The 18,486-nt window shown below is 42.1% G+C and overlaps 1 protein-coding gene across 1 annotated transcript in view; it reads right to left on the bottom strand.

The window, feature by feature from the left end:
- Positions 1-18,110, bottom strand: part of LOC149180495 (Ribophorin I) — a 51,417-nt gene extending 33,307 nt beyond the window's left edge. Inside the window, exon 1 of the mRNA XM_089416141.1 lies at positions 17,725-18,110. Coding sequence (XP_089272267.1) covers positions 17,725-17,862 — 138 coding nt within the window. The 5' untranslated portion in view covers positions 17,863-18,110. The remainder of the gene's footprint in view (positions 1-17,724) is intronic.
- Positions 18,111-18,486: the final 376 nt, after the last annotated feature.

Here is an 18,486-nt window from a genome sequence, read left to right as displayed (position 1 = left end):
TCAAAGTTACACAAACTGTGGATGCGATATTAAAATCAGAGTCCAGTGTAGATGCGGCACTCATCCGCAATTTAGGAATCACAGAACTGAAAGCCTCGCCCTAATTCTTTTTATAAATATATAAATATGTTCATGCACACATAAGTGGATCAAAGCCCACCCCCATGTTATCCTTTTTTTTGAAGTCAAAGGATCTTAGCTCGTGTGGTTTGGTGAATAAGTTGTTCCCCAGCTGTGTAGGTTCAAGTCTCTGGAGACATGTTGTAACTGGCCCATTTGTGGCATTTATGAAATAGTTGTATCCGGTGTAAGAGTGGCAACTGATCTTTTGAAGTTACTGATTCTCCAGAAATTCTCGCTCCAGTTAAAAATAAATAAATATAAATATCAATTAAAGCATATCAACTAGTAAATACCAACGTTCCACCAAGTTTCATGAGGGATGTGTGGAAGCATCCCCAAATTTTGGGGAAATTCAGGGTGGATGAGGGGACAAAGGGTCTTTTGCATGGGGGCTCCGGCCTATAAAAATATAAAAATAAAATAATAATGATAGAATCCCAACAATAACAATTCATCCCTTGCAAATTCATCATTGTGCAATGTAAATATTAAACAAGAAACAATAAAATAGTATTAAATTCAATTTGTAGATGATATAAACATCGTCCAAATTCAGATTCAGTAATGAAAAACATTGATTCATAAACCATGAATGAAACATAAATAGTAAAATACTAATATATTGATTTTAATTCACCATTCTAGAATCTAATTAGTACTAAGTAGTACGGACAATAGTAGATACTAATTAGTAGATTGAAATTACTCAAACTCAAAAATAGTAAAGATTGACAAGTAAAAGACTTGATCTGAGGTCATCATTATCTAGAGTCGAGACTCAAATGTTAAAACTGAAAATTAATAATGGACAATGAACATTCGGATTCATATATTGTAAATTCATACATGTAGTTTTCTGAATTGAAATCAAACTGAATCTTCAGATTCGCTGTGCACACAAGATTTGAAAATTTATGACTTGAAACAATGAAACATTGAATGGTAAATAATTTCAGACTTTCATTTCACGAAATCCATACTTTCTGAAAATATCGAGGCAAGTCAACCAAAGACCATGTATCTTAATGTCAAATTGGAACTCAAATTTTATAGACTCGTAATATCTCAACATGGCAATGATAAAGACTAAAGTTCTTCAAAATAACAAAAAATGAACTTATCTGGAAAGTTCCACAGGTCTGAACTTTAATAATAATAATAGTCTAGAGTGTGCTAGACTAATCCAGCAGATCATCATCACCATTCACATCATTCCATGGAACAGAAACTAGTTTCCTAAACTAATGATACAAAGCAGCATGGGCAGAAATGCAATATGAATACCATCCTACCCACCAACAATAGAAACAGAAGAACCTGCCACAACCAAGCCAGACCTAGGCTCTCATCTAAATTCCCAACACAAAAAGCGAACTTTTGATGAATGTAATGTCCTCTTCTAATTAAATTGCCCAAGGGAGGACGAAGTAGCCTATCTAACCCTGTAAGCTATAGCCATTTGTAAAGAAGGAAACCCATTATTTGATGTCATTGGAGCAACATTAGCTAATTTGGGGTAAATTGAGGAAAACTTGTAATGGAAGTCAATTTGGGGCAAATGAAGGGAAACTTGTGAGCCACTCAAAATTTAAAATTAAGAGGGAAAAACTCCAAAGGAAATCTATAAAAAGGAGGGAGGAGATTCATTTTGATCATCATGGACTGTGGATCTTTCTGATTTTTGAGCTTGATGCTCTTGGAGGGTTTTAAGACCCCTTTTCTCTGATTGGTTTCAGAGCTGCAAGACTCCACCCTAGCCAATCACTTCTCTCTAATCCGTTTAGCATAATCTCTGAGGCAGCATTCATCTATTTGTAGCAATAAGGGTTTGCTAAGGAAGGTATCTGTGGCATCAAGTTTCTGTGGTTGTCTGGACAGCAAAAAGAGCTAATCTGTGACAGCTTAGGCCTGTTCAAGGCATTTCCAGGGGCAGCGAGGGTCAAGTCAGGGCAGCAAACAGCCCTGAAACCCTACTCGAGGCATGCAGCAAACCTTGACGGAGTTTTCTGTGGCAGCAAAATTATTCAAGGGTTAAATCTTGGCAGTGGAATTTCCTGAGGCCCTACCCTGAGGCAGCGGCCACCTTCATAAGTATTTTCTGTGGCAATGAATGCACTAACTGAGCAGCAAAACCTACCTGAGGCAGCAAAGTATATTTTCTGCGACATCAAGGTTTAAGCCCTACTTTTGCTACGGGCTACCCCCGTAGGTTCCTCACTGGCTGCGGCTCATCTGGAAGACAAATCAGAGAACATGACGTCATTACTAGGTCAACAATCTGCCTGAGTATGTGACAGCAGACCCTCCTGCGGTCTGCTTGGGACAGCGAAGGCTTATTGAGGCTGTGTAGGCTGGTCAAGGCAATGCTGGAGCAGCAACTCCCAATCTCTACAGTAATCTATGGCAGTCTGTCAAGATTAAGGCATGAGCTGGGCAGTGATCACCCTGTGACATTATCCAAGGCAGGTCTGTGGCAGCAAAGTGGTAGCAAAGAGGCAGAGAAATCTGGCTGATTCCTAAGGCTGGTTGTATGGTCAGATTAAGACTCAAGAGTATTAGGATAATAGAGATTGCTGATACAATAGCAATTGTTGTGTATCTAAAACTGTAGTGTGAGATTTGGAAGGACTGTGTGTTTATAATTATGACCCATTATGTACTGTTGGATTGGTTTCATGTACATGAGTTGTTGGTGGAATTAAATGCTGGTTGCACTATTTATTGTATTCAACATTGTTACCAATTGCAAAATTGAAAGAACACTGTGATACTAGTTGAATACAAATCTTGTCATGTGCTTTTTGCAACATTTTCCCCAATGGATATTACAATGAACTAGCCAAAGAGAGGTTAGTCATCAAGCAATCAGGGATATCCAAGTCTGCATTTTTGTGATTCACATCCTATAGCTTCAAAGGACCCTTGATAAACTCTAACTTCAAACAAGAGATGAGGCAGAGATCTGAATGAATGTACACGGTCTTCTGACTTTGCTAAACAAACTTTGTTTCTCTAACCAAACAAATGAACCCATAAGTGCTCCAGTTTTTCTCAATTGCTGAAGGGCTGCAAACTTGTGATAGAACTCTAGATACAAGAGTTTGTCACTCTGGAGTTTGGGCACCATAATATCCCTACCATGTACTAGGATTCATACTTCCGCTATTATCAAGTGCATTTACACTTCCAAAGGAACCACTTTCTACACTGAATGAAGTAAATTAAAATTGGTGTTCTGGCTCCTAGAGCTCCATCAAATCAGAGCAAATATTTTTAATTGTTGATCTAAAGCAATTGACCACCTCATTTTCTTTGTTGGAGTCAAACTCTTACCCCCAAATTTAGCCAAGTATTCCTCATCATAGTACATTGGAATTAAGGCATAGACTGAAGAATGCAAAGGGGAATCTTAATCGTTCCATCTGATAATTATTATGTCCTTTGTGGTGCCATAAAAAAGAGAGTCTTGCTATTCAAGAATTTATTGAATTCTTTCCAAGTTCCAGAATACAGTAAATTACCTCAAGAATGCCCACCCAATCTGAGTCACAAAGTCTAAGCAAATCAACCAATGGCTCCATTATGGAAACAAAAAGCCCAACTTGAACCCACCAAGCCTCATCAAGAATTGTAGCTCTAATTTGGATTGCTTTTTTCAGCATTTCTTTCTTTCTATGTTTGCCACCATGGAGAACAAAGCCTCCCTCGTGTCTCACAGCCACTCAATCATTACATAATGTGATGCAAATCTGGTTTCTCCAATCTTTAGAAGTTGGAATCTTGTAGATTCCTTATAGATAGCTTGTGCGTCTTGGTAGTTAGTGATAAAACTTTCAGCTTCTCTTGCTTCACATAGTTTCTTCATCCATTGAACTTCTACACTGATTTAAAAGAAAGATTTAAACTATGCACCACATAGGGGGTCCAAAAATAATGGTCATGCCATGCCTCCATAATAGCCTCGACTGCTTTGCATGAACCTGCCTTATTTGTGATGACTTGGATAGTATTTGAAGAGACCACGAACTGAATTTCTTTTGAAAATTTTTAGCAATACATTTAATGTTCTTCTCCTCTCCTAAAGTATATATTTCCCTCAAGAAGTATAGGCTTGAAGATGTTGGAAATCAAGATGTTTTAACTTATCATTAGATTTCCTTTACATGATTAATTACTTGTGAAACTGTTAGCATTTTGTTATTATGTTTTTCTTTCTTCATCAAGCAATTTTCATAAAACATGAAGATCGCAGAACACAATAGAACACAAGATATAAGCTCCAAGCCAAGGCAAAACCCCTCTAAGGGGAAAACCTAGATAACAAGATATCCAAGATCCATCAAATAAAAATCAAAACAATCAAATGAGATATCCAAGACCCATAACCACAGAAATCTCCACCTCTAGATGCCATGTCAAATCATTCTTCCTTCCAGCAGATTCACCAACAAGAAACCAGCAACAAGGGGTATACCAAGGCAGATCTTCTTTCAGACTTCAGCCTTCTTCAACTTCTTCATCTTCTCTGCAATATTTCAGACCAAAACCATCCAAGTGTGTATCTCCAAATGAGCTCCATCTGCCCTCTATTTATATAGATTAGAGGGGGTGCAAATAGACACGTCCATTGGGGCAAAGCCAACTTAACATCTAGAGGGGTTTCTATCCCAAAATCATAGTTTTAAAACTCGGACACGGATTTGGAACCGGTCGAGGGTATACTTTGACTCGGTATCGACTTGGCCTAGTTGATTTCAATGACTCGGTGTTTGTAAAAAATACATTAAATATTTTTTTTACGAAAAAACATATTTTTAAAGATTTTCATTCATGTTTCCAAACTCAAAGCATTAGAATATAGAGAGAAGACAACATATGATCAAAGTATGCTCATGAATATACCTATTATATCAAAATGGCACTCAGTGCACTATCCAATACTTGTAATATATAAAGATTAGAACAAAAACGCATAACCAAAGTGGCTCTAAATGGCCTCTACAACAAAACATCACTAATCACTACTGCTAGAAAAGCCAACATCATCTGGCTCAGACTCTGAATCGGAGTCAGATGAGGAAACCCATGGCTCCTCCTCTTCATCAAGATCTCCAACTACACCTGTAGATGTAGTAGCACTAACAACAGTTGCACGTTGAGATAGACGAGCTACGCGCTTACGTCGTGGCTGAGTAGAGGAAGTGCTTGCAGTTTGAGGACTTGGGGAACGTACTATTGAATTTGCATTTAACTAAACAGAGTGTAATGCATCCATCTCTAAATCAATATCAACAACAGTGTTATTCAAGCCTAATATTCAAGCCTATGACCCTCAACCTAATAATCAAGCCTATGGCCCTAGTATTGCTATGAATTCATGGTAATGTTAAATTCTTAAAGTAAAAGTGACATTTTCCTTAAATTTTCATTTTCATCATTTTAACTTGAATTTTTAGCATTACCATGAAATGAATCAAAGATGTTTGAGAGTGCTTCCAACCTCATTTGATTTCATATGGAGAAAGTAGAATTTTAGATTTCACTCAAAATCCAACAGAGTTAACAGTTTTTCAAGATTTCAGGATTGGGGGGATTGCAACATTTCCATTGGATTTTGTCATGTACGAGGGTATGGAGCTAGTATTTAATAAAGAGCACCAAGCCCTCTATGTACTTTGATGATAGTGGCATTGGTTGTCGAACTCCTCTACCATGACTCTACTAAAAATGTACCCATCACTCAAACAAAATCTTGACATGACATGCTACGTTTTTTTTATCTTGTTTTAATGCCTAAATGGTTATATTGATGGCGAAAACCCAATATAAGCAATGATTTTGATGATATGTAGGAATTTGTTGTAGCATGATTTCTTTTGGATGCTAGAGGCCATCTAGAGCCTATTTGTTGACGTATTCTGTTCAAAGATGGATTGCACTCGAAGTTATTCTGGTTATGTGCACCCTTACATGCTATGTAAATGAGAAATTTTGCATATTTGTATATAAATGGTTTGGATTCATATGGATGCACATGAAAATATATGTTTTTCTTTAAAATATGAATATTTTATGTGTTTTTGGTAAACTGGTTTTTTTCCGGTTTTTTTCCAATTCTGACCAGTTCCCAATCCACAAGGTTTGTTGGTTCGATCACCGGTTCGGTTCTGATAACATTGATCAACACCAATATCCTCATCAGGGTCAAACTCTGTTGGTTGACTCTCCACTACCCAATCTGAGGATGGATCAATATCTTCCAACACAATGGGGATCCGTATCGGGTCTTTTGTTCAGCAATTGGTTGCATCTTAGCCGAAGGTTGTATTGGACATAGACTAAATCATTTAACCGTTTTTGTTCTTAACGGTTTCTCTTCTTCATGTGAATCCTCTCAAAAACAGACCAATTGCGATCACACCCAGAAGCACTGCAAGCTTATCTCAAAATACAAATTGCAAACTAGTGCAATTGACGACAATGGCTACCAAATGCCTCCCACCATTGTGATTGCCCAAGAACCTCCTCATTGTTGCTCCAAAAACCAACTCCAACTCTTCACAAATGCTCACACAAATGCAATGAGATAGTTGTGAGGAAATGTGAGGGGGTTGGGTCACTTTTATAGGCTTGGGAGTGGGGTGGATGCATTGAGAAGAAGAAAGAAAACCAAAAAAGATTGAGTTTCAAGTCTGAGTTGCTACCTTTTTCTGCCGCAAATTAGCTCAGCCTGTTTAATACAAGCTCAGCCGGTTCAATAACAGACAGGCCATCGGACCGGTTTTTCTACTGAGTCAGCTCGGGCAAGGGTCTCACTTAGTCGACCAAGCCGAATACGATTCAAACAGGCCTGGTTCTAAAACCATGCCCAAAATTTACATTTAAAAATTATTTTTCTTTTCTTTTACAATAGGTCCAAAATAGGACTTTGACTCTTTGACTCAAAAACCTAGAAGCATGAAGAACATGCTTATCTAAAAAAATAATAATATTTTTTTTCCTTTTCTTTTGCTTTTTTTATCATAAGATATTAATGGTACAAATTATGAAGACTGAACTAGTTAAATTCTCCAACAGAAGAAAACATTACAATAATGTTTACCAATGGCCTATTAGTTATATCAAACCAACCATCAAAGATAATAGCGACACAATTACAACTCCAACTAGAACAAACCAATCCCAACATTTTGTCCACGATCAATCTTTCCTTCCATAAGAAGGTGGTGTGCACCTTCTTTATGTTTGGCCTCATGTAACCCCTAGGGATTTCATTAATCACCCAAGCACGTCTTTCCAATGTGGAGATTGCACTACATTGAAGGGTATTCCACATGCAAATACAACTCTTGCAACTTTGTCGTCCATCTCATCATTCCCTCCCACGTCAAACATTTTGGCAAAAGCGTTTGGGGTTTAATCTCTTGCATGCTTCTTCAATCATTAAAGGAACTTCATTTCCCCTTTTTGTGATTGGTTGATGTTTGCACCTATTCCTTTCTGCCTTGGATAAATCTACAGCATCTTGTTCCACCTGAAACTTATCCTTATCCTTTTGGTTGATTTTTTTTGCAATGATGACATCCATTAACCTTTAATCCTATAAAATTTATTTTACACTCATTGCAATTCCACAAGTAGCTGCCACCCATTTTCTTCTCCTTCTTCACAATCTTGATCACATACTTCCATAGAGGAGAATCAATAGGGTATTTTTGTGGTTGTTGCTTATCTTCTTGATAGTCTTTTTAAGAATCTGACATACAACTGTCGTTTCAACCCACTAAAAACCTGCAAGTCAATCCTCTTCTAGTTGTGCACTGCTTTCTTTCCTCTGGTCACTAAACCTGCACAACTATTCAACTGTAAATGATATTTCTCTGCTCGACGGCTCCAACTCCTCGGCGGCTCCAGCTCCTCGGTGGCCCGCGTCTGCTCGACGGCCCGCGTCTGCTCGACGGCCCGCGTCTGCTCGACGACCCGCGTTTGCTCGACGGCGTTCCTCTGCCCGACGGCGTCTGTCTGATCGGCCCGCGGCTCGCGTCCCTCTGCTCGGCTGGGCGTCCCTCTGCTCGCGACGTGACCGCCTCTGCTCACGGCGTAGCCAGCCTACTCGCGGCGTTTCGCAGCGTCTCATCGTCGGCCCGTATCTGCTCGAGGTGGCGGCCAGTTAACTCACGTCGGCTGCCCACGACGTCGGCACGCTAGATAACCCCGATCTCTACCTTCTCTGCGGCACGTATTCGTTCTACTCGCGTCAAATTCACATCGGCTCCTGCAAACCCTCGTCTGCTCCTGCAAATTATAAAATGACAGGTTAATTATGGGCTCCCCGAAGACACACGCGGAACCAGAGCACGACATCCACCTCGGTAACCCATTCAACAACAGAGGACCTTCCCGTTACCTCCGCCAGTGCCTTAACCAACCAGAAGAGACCTATAGCCCCAGAGACATTGCCATGGAGTCAGATTTCGCCTTCTGGACATCTCAAATCAAACAATTGTTACGTCGGGTAGATTCCCTTGAAACCGAGAATGACAAGCTCCGGGCCGAAGTAAACACACTCAATGACAGAGTTTCCTTTGTGGAAGGGGAAAACTTGTCCCTTCGGAAATCAATGCAGGAAGACCCCACAGAGACAACTTTGCATGCAGAAATCCAGGAGATCAGGAACAAGCAAGAGGAGATTATATCACAACAGGTTTCCCTCAGACAGGAAACAGAAACACACATCAGCTCATGGGCACAGGTGGTTCGAGGGAAAGACAAATCCCCTCCTATCACAGCAGTAGAGGAAGTTGTACAGGCCAAACTCGTGGAAGAACGATCCCGTAGAGCGAGAGAGCTAAACCTCAAAGTGAGAGGTCTCCCTCTCCCTCTTTCTTCAGCAGATCCGATGGAGGTGGCCACAGAATTCTTGAGAGACACCCTCGACATATCCGATATAAGATTAGACAGAGCTTGGCTGGGACAGGACTCCACCTTATTTATCCGATTCCATAACACCACAGATCGCCTTCATGCTCTTCGAGCTAAACGGAAGCTATTCGGCCTTCCACACAGGATATTCCTTGATGAGGATCTCACTCGGGCACAGGTGGCTGAACTCAAACAGGCTAGGGAACAAGTGGCTGCAGCAAGACAAGCGGGAAAATGGGCAGTCATAAGGAACCTCCGTGCGGTCATTCGAGACTCCTTCCCCCCAGGATGGACACCTCGATCAGGCAGTTCGAAATGACGGGTCCGCCTGGGGAGGCGTCGAACAACAGGGATTTCAATTCACTGCTGGAACGGAAATGGGTCTTTTTGGTCTTCGCCTGGGCTACTCTGCGATGCCCTTGAGTCAGCAGATATCCTTCTAGTAACAGAGACCCACGAGAGCCCAGTTCGGCCTCTCCCAGACATAACAGGGTACCAATGGCATTCAATATGTAGACAGGAAACAAGGAGCTCAGGGGGAGTCAGAGGATCAGGGGGGGTAGCGTGCCTAGTCAAAGACGAGCTCAGAGACAGAGTCACAGTGGCAAATACAGATGAGTACGCCAGATACATGTGGATCCGAATCAGAACTGGAGCCCCACCCCTGAGGGATATCTTTATTGCAGTTTGTTACTTCCCCCCAACCACATCTCCGTTTGCCATCCACGACGGCGTTGAAAGGGACCCCTTCACCAACATATACCCAGACATCACTAAATACTCAGCTGATGGAGAAATTATCATTATGGGGGATTTCAATGCCCGTACCAAGGACCAACAGGTCCCACTCCATGACCGGTCCGAGGATGTGTTCTGCACTAGGGGTGTTGACCTGGCTTCGGTAGGCTTGCAGAGGACCTCGGAGGACGCCCTGGGCCCCATCACAGCCTACGGTAGACATCTTATGCAATTGGGCGAATCACATGATCTGATAATTCTGAACGGCCTCTCGCACTTCCCAGAATCCCACTTCTTCACGTGTAGGCCTCATGGAGGTGGGGCTAGTGTGGTGGATTACGCCTTAACCGGTCAAACACTGCTCCCTTTTATCCGAAATCTCTCTGTATCTCCCATCCCTCTAGCCGACCACGCACTGCTTTCACTTTCTCTTCAGTTTGATCCCCCCCGACCAACCCAACCCCCGCCCCGATCCCCAGGTAGAACCATCTTCCGTTTTGATGAGGGCAACCCCGACATTCTCTCCTCCTCACTCAGACAAATCCTCCCCGACCCGGATGACTTCTCCCGTCTCGAGACTGTATCAGATAAGTACCACTGTCTCTCCTCAGCAATCTGGGAGTCGGCGCTTAAATCCTTTCCACACTCAATTCGGACCTCTTCAACCTCCCGTAAGACAGGAACTTCCCCTATGAACAAATTGTACGATACAGATTGTAAACTCCTCCACCAAGATCTCCGCCAAGCCTTCCACCAGTCCCTTCCCTCATACTCTGCCATCCAAAAGAATTACCGTCGCCTCCTCCGTCACAAAAAACGACAATTCATCTCCCAACAAAGACGGGAGCTTTCCGCCCTCCTTACCCATTCCCCCAAGCAATTCTGGGGCAAGATCCTCCCCCGTCGCTCTCCTCCCCCCTCCGATCTCGACCCAGTCTCCATGTTCTCGCACACCTCCCGCCTTTACGACATTTCTGGTCAGTCCTAGATCCAGGTCACATCCCCCCCCCTCCTGCCACCTGTTCACTGATAAAGATGTCAGGGAAGCCATCTGGGCGATGAATAGCAGCAAAGCAGCGGACGAGGAAGGATTCCAAGCCGAATTCTTCAAACAAGGCATCCGACCCTTAGTCGGATACCTGGCAGATCTCTTCAACCATGTGGTCCGAGAAGGGTTCCCCCCCATATGGTCCCACCATATTATATATCCCATCCATAAGTCAGGGGATACCTCGGACCCCAACAACTACAGGACAATTATGGTGGGCCATACATTCTCAAAACTCTATGCCACTATCCTCCATAGAAAGCTTTCCGGCGATTTTGAAGAAACAGATCTCAGGGCCAGAGGCCAAGCTGGTTTCAGGCCAGATCATCAGACCATTGACCACATTTTTACACTCCGTGCTGTGATCGAGGAAGCACGCCACCGGTCCTCGAAGGTGTATTGCTGCTTTGTGGACTTCCGAAAGGCTTTTGATTCAGTCCCGAGAGAGGATCTTCTACAGCGACTCAAAGACACCAATACCCCAAACTCCCGGCCTACAGCGTCTATACGAGTCTGTCCTGGGCCGTCTTCGCACGGTGGGGGGACTATCTGAGTTCATCCACAGCACGATTGGAGTTAAGCAGGGGTGCCCACTCTCCCCCACCTTATTTGGGATATATATTGATGAGCTCGAAGCCTTTCTGCGGGAACACATACACGAGTCTGACGGTTGCTATCTTCATCAGGTTTTGATCTATATCTTACTCTTTGCGGATGACATTGCACTCTTATCTTCATCACTAGAAGGTCTCCAGAGGCAGCGGGATGCATTAGCTCTATTCTGTGATCTCCGGAAATTGTCAGTGAACCTGAGTAAGACAAAGGTAATAGTCTTCAATGGGACGAAGAAGTCTCAGGATCTCCGATTTCTCTTCAAGGGAGAGAGGGTGGAGATTACCAATAGCTACACATACTTGGGAGTACAGTTCTCGGGCCCCCGTTTCAGTATGCGGCCAGCTCTGCAACCTCGGATCAATAAGGGGTATGGCTCTCTAGCCATTTTAGAGAGACAATTTTCCGCCACCACTTCCAGGACATCTCGTCCAAATTGAGCCTTATGGACGCCCTGATCCAACCCACGGTCCTGTACGGATCGGAAATTTGGGGCCCCTCCTTGCTTGAGTCTGACTGGGCAGCAGTTGAGAGAGTCCAAACCCTTCTCCTCCGACGTATTATCCGTTGCAAGCATACTATCCCACATCAAATCATACTGGCCGAGTTTGGTGCGCAGCCCTTCCGCCTTGAGACAGCCTTCAGACTGGTCTCTTTTCTTCACCGAGCCCGGAGCTTCGCAGATACATTGAAAGGACGCGAAAGGTACCCTTATCTAGCCTACTGCTCTTCTGAAGCCATCGACCGCACCCAACCAGGAAAAGCCAAATGTTGGTATTCAGGGGTCTCGAAGTTCCTCGAGGCAGTGGGACTCCATATAGATCATCTCCCCCCCTTCCGGTATTCCCTGAATGCCCCCAGAGGACTCCCCCCCAGGCAGGAACTAAACAAGATCATCAAGGAAGACATTTACAGGCAGTTTATCTAGGTCACATGGATTAACCCCCCAGGGGGCCGTTCTATGCAGAGCACTTCTTGGGTATCAGAGACGGGCTTATAGTTCGCCCCCAGTACACGCTTCGACATTGGATGCATGCTCTTCGGATCCCCCTCGGGCAGTTCAGAGTTGGATCACATAGGCTTCGAGTTGAGACAGACCACTAGATAGAGAGAGTTGACAGAACTTGCCGGCTATGCCATACACAGGAGGTGGAAACCGAATGGCACTTCATCTTCGGTTGTCCGATATATTATGAGATCAGAGGTCGCTACCACTGTCTGTTCAGAGGACCACAGAACCTATCCAGCTTCTTCAGATACACGGACCAGAGATGTGTCGCACTTTACATCCAGGAGACTCTAAAACATCGGGAGCATATCCTCCAGCCTCCCGTCCGACCCAACACTACTCGTCAGATCACCTCTTTCTTCAGCATACTCCCCTCAGCCCGAGGAGTCAAGAGATCAACCAGTCCGAGTATCGATCAATCTGGCTCACACAGATCGACAGACCCTCGTTCAGTTAAGAGGAGAGGCCCCTTACTTACGAGGGCCCAGCAGCAGAACCGTTCCAGGCATCTCCCCGAGAGGCGGCCCAGGATCATTAGATCACAGAGACAACACAATGGGAGGCAACCAGCGCCCACCGCTTCAAACTAGCAAACCTTGCTGAACTACCCACAGCTCTTTTCTCTAGGCCTCGGATGTTAGGAGTAGCGGACTCCCACATCCGAGTCCCCAGGGTCTTCTTCACCAGTGAGACTACGACGCAGTCTAGAGATCAACAGGCGTGGCCGGGATCGGAGCTCCATACGCTCTTCCCAACCCGCCTCGTTTTTAGTTTCTATCTTCCTTTCAGCATTTGTCTTTCTGAGGAGACCGATTGGTTCTCCTACTGGGCACGGCCCCCTTATGTAATCGACAGTCCCTTTGACCTACTTTGTGGTCATTCGTTGGACATTAATAAAATTATCTTATCTTATCTTATCTTATCTATCTCGTCCTATTTATGCTTTTCTGAAACACTAATGTACCAAAACCCTAAATTATTTTGAGATGTACGATTAAGATAAAATTTAGTCTTACGTCATTAATGCATTAAATGCACTTTATTAGACTCAACTGGAAAATGTAGAATATTTTACATTATCCTAATTCCTAAGTGAATTACAAAATACAATTAGTGACCATTTTTCCAAAGTGGTCACCAATGAATATCTCAAACCACTTCCTGCACATTCACATTGAAACTGTAAACATGTACAAGATGTTCCTGCTCAAGATACATTTATCAACATCCCACTTTCTCCATAATCAATCTTTCCTTCCATGGAAAGGTAGGGTGCACCTTCTTAAAGGTTGGCCTCTTGTAACCCCTAGGGACCTCATTAATCACCCAAGCACGTCTTGCCAATGTGGAGACTGCACTACATTGAAGGGTATTCCACATGCAAATACACCTCTTGCAACCTTCTTCTCCGTCTCATTATTCCCTCCCACGTCAAACATCTTGGCAAAAGAGTCTGGGGTTTAATCTCTTGCATGCTTCTTCAATGATTAAAGGAACTTCATTTCCCCTTTTCGAGATTGGTTGACATTTGCACCTATTTCACATTGAAGGGTATTCCACATGCAAATACACCTCTTGCAACCACCTTCTCCGTCTCATTATTCCCTCCCACGTCAAACATCTTGGCAAACGAGTCTGGGGTTTAATCTCTTGAATGCTTCTTCAATGATTAAAGGAACTTCATTTCCCCTTTTCGAGATTGGTTGACATTTGCACCTATTTCTTTCTGCCTTGGCTAAATCTACAACATCTTGCTCCACTTGAAACTTATCCTTGTCCTTGAGTGATTTTTTTTTTGCAATGATGACCTCCATTATCACCTTCAAACCAAATAAATTGAGCTTTAAACCTCGTGTATAATCCTATTAAATTTATTTTACACTCATAGCAATTCCACAAGCAGCTGCCACCCATTTTCTTCTCTTTCACAATCTTTATCACATACTTCCATAGAGGAGAATCAATAGGGTATTTTGTGGTTGTTGTTTATCTTCTTGATAGTCTTGTTAGAATCTGCCATACAACTGTCGTTTCAACCTACTAAAAACCTGCAAGTCAATCCTCTTCTTGCTGTGCGCTGCTTTCTCTCCTCTGATCGCTCAACCTGCTCAACTATTCAACTGTAAACGGTACTTCTCTATCTTGTCTTATTTATGTTTTTCTGAAACACTAATCTACCAAAACACTAAGTTATTTTGAGATGTGGTTAAGATTAAATTTAATCTAAGTCATTAATGCATTAAATGCACTTTATTAGACTCAACTGGAAAATCTAGAATGTCTCAAACCACTTCCTGCACATTCATATTGAAACATGTACAAGATGTTCCTGTTCAAGATACATTTCTCAACATCCCACTACCTAACAAGATTTTTTTCTGATGTTGGATTAAATCACATAACCTCTTAGGTGTACTATTCATTCATTTATCATTTAAATTCTAGATTACTATTGAAAAAATAGCTCCAAAATTAGCTCTATCTTGCAAGGGATAAACTGGCTCGATCTAGGGGAAAAAGTTTACCACATAACCTAACATTTTACATGAAATTCTGACCCCTAGGGTAATTGTCTATTTTCAACATGACCTGAGAGTGATAAGTGTTGATTTCTTGAGATACACCCTCACTTACACTCTATAGCATTTACCTGAAGTTTTCTATAATTGGGATTCGTTGTTCTAGAGTTTCTGATATGAAAATGGCAAGAGTTTAAAATTTTGCTTTGAGCAACAATAGTTTTGACAAATGAGAAAACACTGAAATTGATTACTCCATGCAATTAGCAGCTTAGCAAATAGATTTTGAATGGGGACATATGCCATGGTAATCAAGGATATCCACCACGTGCATACGCATAAATATTTTCTTCATGCAAACCATTACATTGACTGTAGCAACAAAAATTGAGGCCCAGTTTCAACAGTTTCATTTCAAAAAATGTCCCTGGGAAATGTTTAGGACAGCACAGCCTGTAAACATCTGAAGAATTAGCAATTTAGCGCACAATGTGAGAATTAGAAATAATTCCAGACCAGTTTATGTAAGCACATTAATTGTCCATCCTCGTGATCAGACAATTAGAATCATGAGATTGAGTTAACACAATGTACGAATAAATTCAATGAAATGTCTCCAGATAAAATCAACTGATTGACATCTAATCGCACCTACCTATGTAAATCGAATAAATGTACCTAAACACACCTAAATTTGAAATGGACTAAATGAGATATTATGGCCCCTTGTTATATGTCGAAACTACCCTCTAGCCCGCAATTTGGTATGTTTTAATCTGTCCCCTGAAAAACACTAAATTAAGAAATTTGTTTAAACACCATATCAAGCTTTATCTTTGCGGAACCGATTAACATAAATAAAGATATCACAGGGAGCAATAAAACATCCCTCTTTGATTCCATGAGTAACATCATAGTCAACCGGCGGCATTTGGCACTGCACCAAGCTCACCTAACATAAAAGGGATCGTTGACCATCCAATCCTTTGGTAAACGGTTAAACCACCGCTATTCCTTCATCAAACAAAACTTTGAGATTGTTCACATGAGTGATTATTGCCAGCACAATCCCCCTTAACCATGCTTTCTTCGCATCTACTACTTAAAAACACTTTTTATCGGTTACATACTAACAGCTCGGCCCCCTCTAGAATTAATTAATAGTTTCTTCTCTGTATACAATAAATGATGGACAGAAATTCTGACCTTAGATAAAATGTATTTCCAACAAAGTTATCGTCCATGAAAAAACAAAAACTTGGAATTGAGTTCAAATTAATCCAACATCAACGCCACTTATCATGCTTTGGAGAATCAACTTAGGATGCCTCAATACTGCAAACATTTGTCTAACAAAAATATGGGGTATGACAAATTGTATGCAATAGCATTTCTTTTATCTCTATTCTCGTATCAGAATCAATAATCCATTGTTTATTGAGCAGTTCCCTCTTTGATATCTAATGGGAAGTGTTCTACAGTAACAAAATCTGCCTATTTCAGTACATAATATTAAGTCAAAATAGCCTGGTCGACTAGCTCGAGTGGTTGAGTGCTTTGAGCATCATGCCAGAAGTCTTAGGATTGATGCCGGAGGTCTCAGGATTGATCCCCGGGCTGGCTGCTTCCATTGCATGCCTTACTCAATGTCTCTACAGGGGTAGACACCATAATCAGCACTGACAGGGTTACAGTAGGCACCATCCACGAAATGCATAGAAGAGCCCCAGAGTTTCCCAACTAGGTTGTCCTTGGAAAAAAAATTAAGACAAAATTGCTGAAAATAGAGCAAGCAGTCCCCAATTCTTTTATGATGAGCAAGTAGTCAAGGTTGTCCTTGGAAAAAAACTTAAGACAAAATTGCTGAAAATAGAGCAAGCAGTTCCCAATTTATGATGAACAAGTAGTCAAGGAAATTGCAACTGCAGCAAGAGTGTCCTTCCCCATTGTGGGAAAATTACAATGAACATGAATATCCAACAGTTTTCATACTCAAAAACACTTTGGCTGAGACACCCCGACCGGGCGGTATCTGTTCTGCATGAACCCATCCACGAGGAGTTGCCTGGGACTTGAACAAGAGAAAGAACCTACGAGGGCAAACATGTCTCTGTGGGATTCGAACAAACCCACTTCACTATCAAAACAAGACCCAATAGACATGGAAATATATTGGTTCGATAAAAAGCATCTTAACAAATGAAATGCTCTGAATACATTTCAACTTCCCGTTCTCGGGCGTTTCCTTTGGAAACCCTGAGCTTAAAAATGGCAATCTAGTATTGATTTAGGCATCACAAAATCTTCCAATCCCAAGGATTTGTTCATCCGAGGATATAACTAAAGAATACAATTCTGTTGAAAACAGTTTAAATTGTGCGTTGCTAAACACACAGACACACACATATTCTGCGTACTCGATCTTTCATCTGTAGAGAGTCTATCATGACTTACTCTCTGCTTTCTTAATGTGTTGTCTCTGTTCCCCTGAGCCTCTCTATAGTTTTACCATACAGTTTACATGTGAGGTTAACTTAGATCTGGCCAACCATGGTGAATTTTGATCTTGAAGGAGCAGTAATTTCAGTGTGAAAGCATTTCAGTTAAGTTTATGATGCACAGTTTTTTTTTTAAGTAATCGAAGCCATCCGTTACAAGCTCATTCATCTGAAATTTTTCATCGCGTTGGCGCATAGCATACTTTTATTGCACAGAGAAAAAAACGCAGGGGAGACTAATATTTTGAGACTTACCCGGCGATCCACCTTTAGGAGCACCAATTCCGATGACGGTGCCGCCAGACATAGATGGCATATTGTCAAGAGCGCTACACATACAAACACTGAATGCTTGAGATTTGACGGGATCACTCCACGAATCGCCATTGCCATTGCCACTGCCCTGCCCACCAGATCAGATCAGATCAACCAAGTTAAGTATAGTACGCTCTCGTTTCTAAAACCCCTTTTCGTTCCTCGAACCCTCCTTTGGACTAATCTACGAGAACGGACGGCGCAGACGAAGAGACAAAGATCGACGGTGCAGGACACGCAGGGAGACGACTAGCCCGCCCTTGTGGAGTTAAGAAAGTTCTCTCTCATTGCCTTGCTGAAAACTCGAGGTCAAACACATTTCCATGGGTGATCGAAGGAAGTTCCAAGATCCAATTGAATAAATGAGAAACTTTAAAAGAAAGGAAAGTACTCTTTCATTGCCTTCACTGTAAAATTGATGTCAAACTTAATTTTAATATACACTTTGAGTGGGTCTAATGGTTAAGAGTATGTGTTTCCTCTTAAGAGGTTACAAATTCAAAACCAGAGAGGGTAGAGTATGTATGTTTCCCTAGACTTAGTAGGGGGTAGAGTAAAGTATGTATGTAGACTTAGTAGTCAAATCCTTGTCCCATAAACAAGGGGGTCTCATACACAAATTTGGTGTCTAGCTTGGTTGGGACCTTAAAATGGATAATAATAATACAATGTGGGACATGGGGAGGGCAAACACAAAGAGAG

Source organism: Pinus tabuliformis, chromosome 3_2, assembly GCF_031772625.1.
Source record: "Pinus tabuliformis cultivar Carrire ecotype Pingquan chromosome 3_2, CPIR1, whole genome shotgun sequence".
NCBI lineage: Eukaryota > Viridiplantae > Streptophyta > Pinopsida > Pinales > Pinaceae > Pinus > Pinus tabuliformis.
This window is presented reverse-complemented; position numbering and strand designations above follow the sequence as displayed.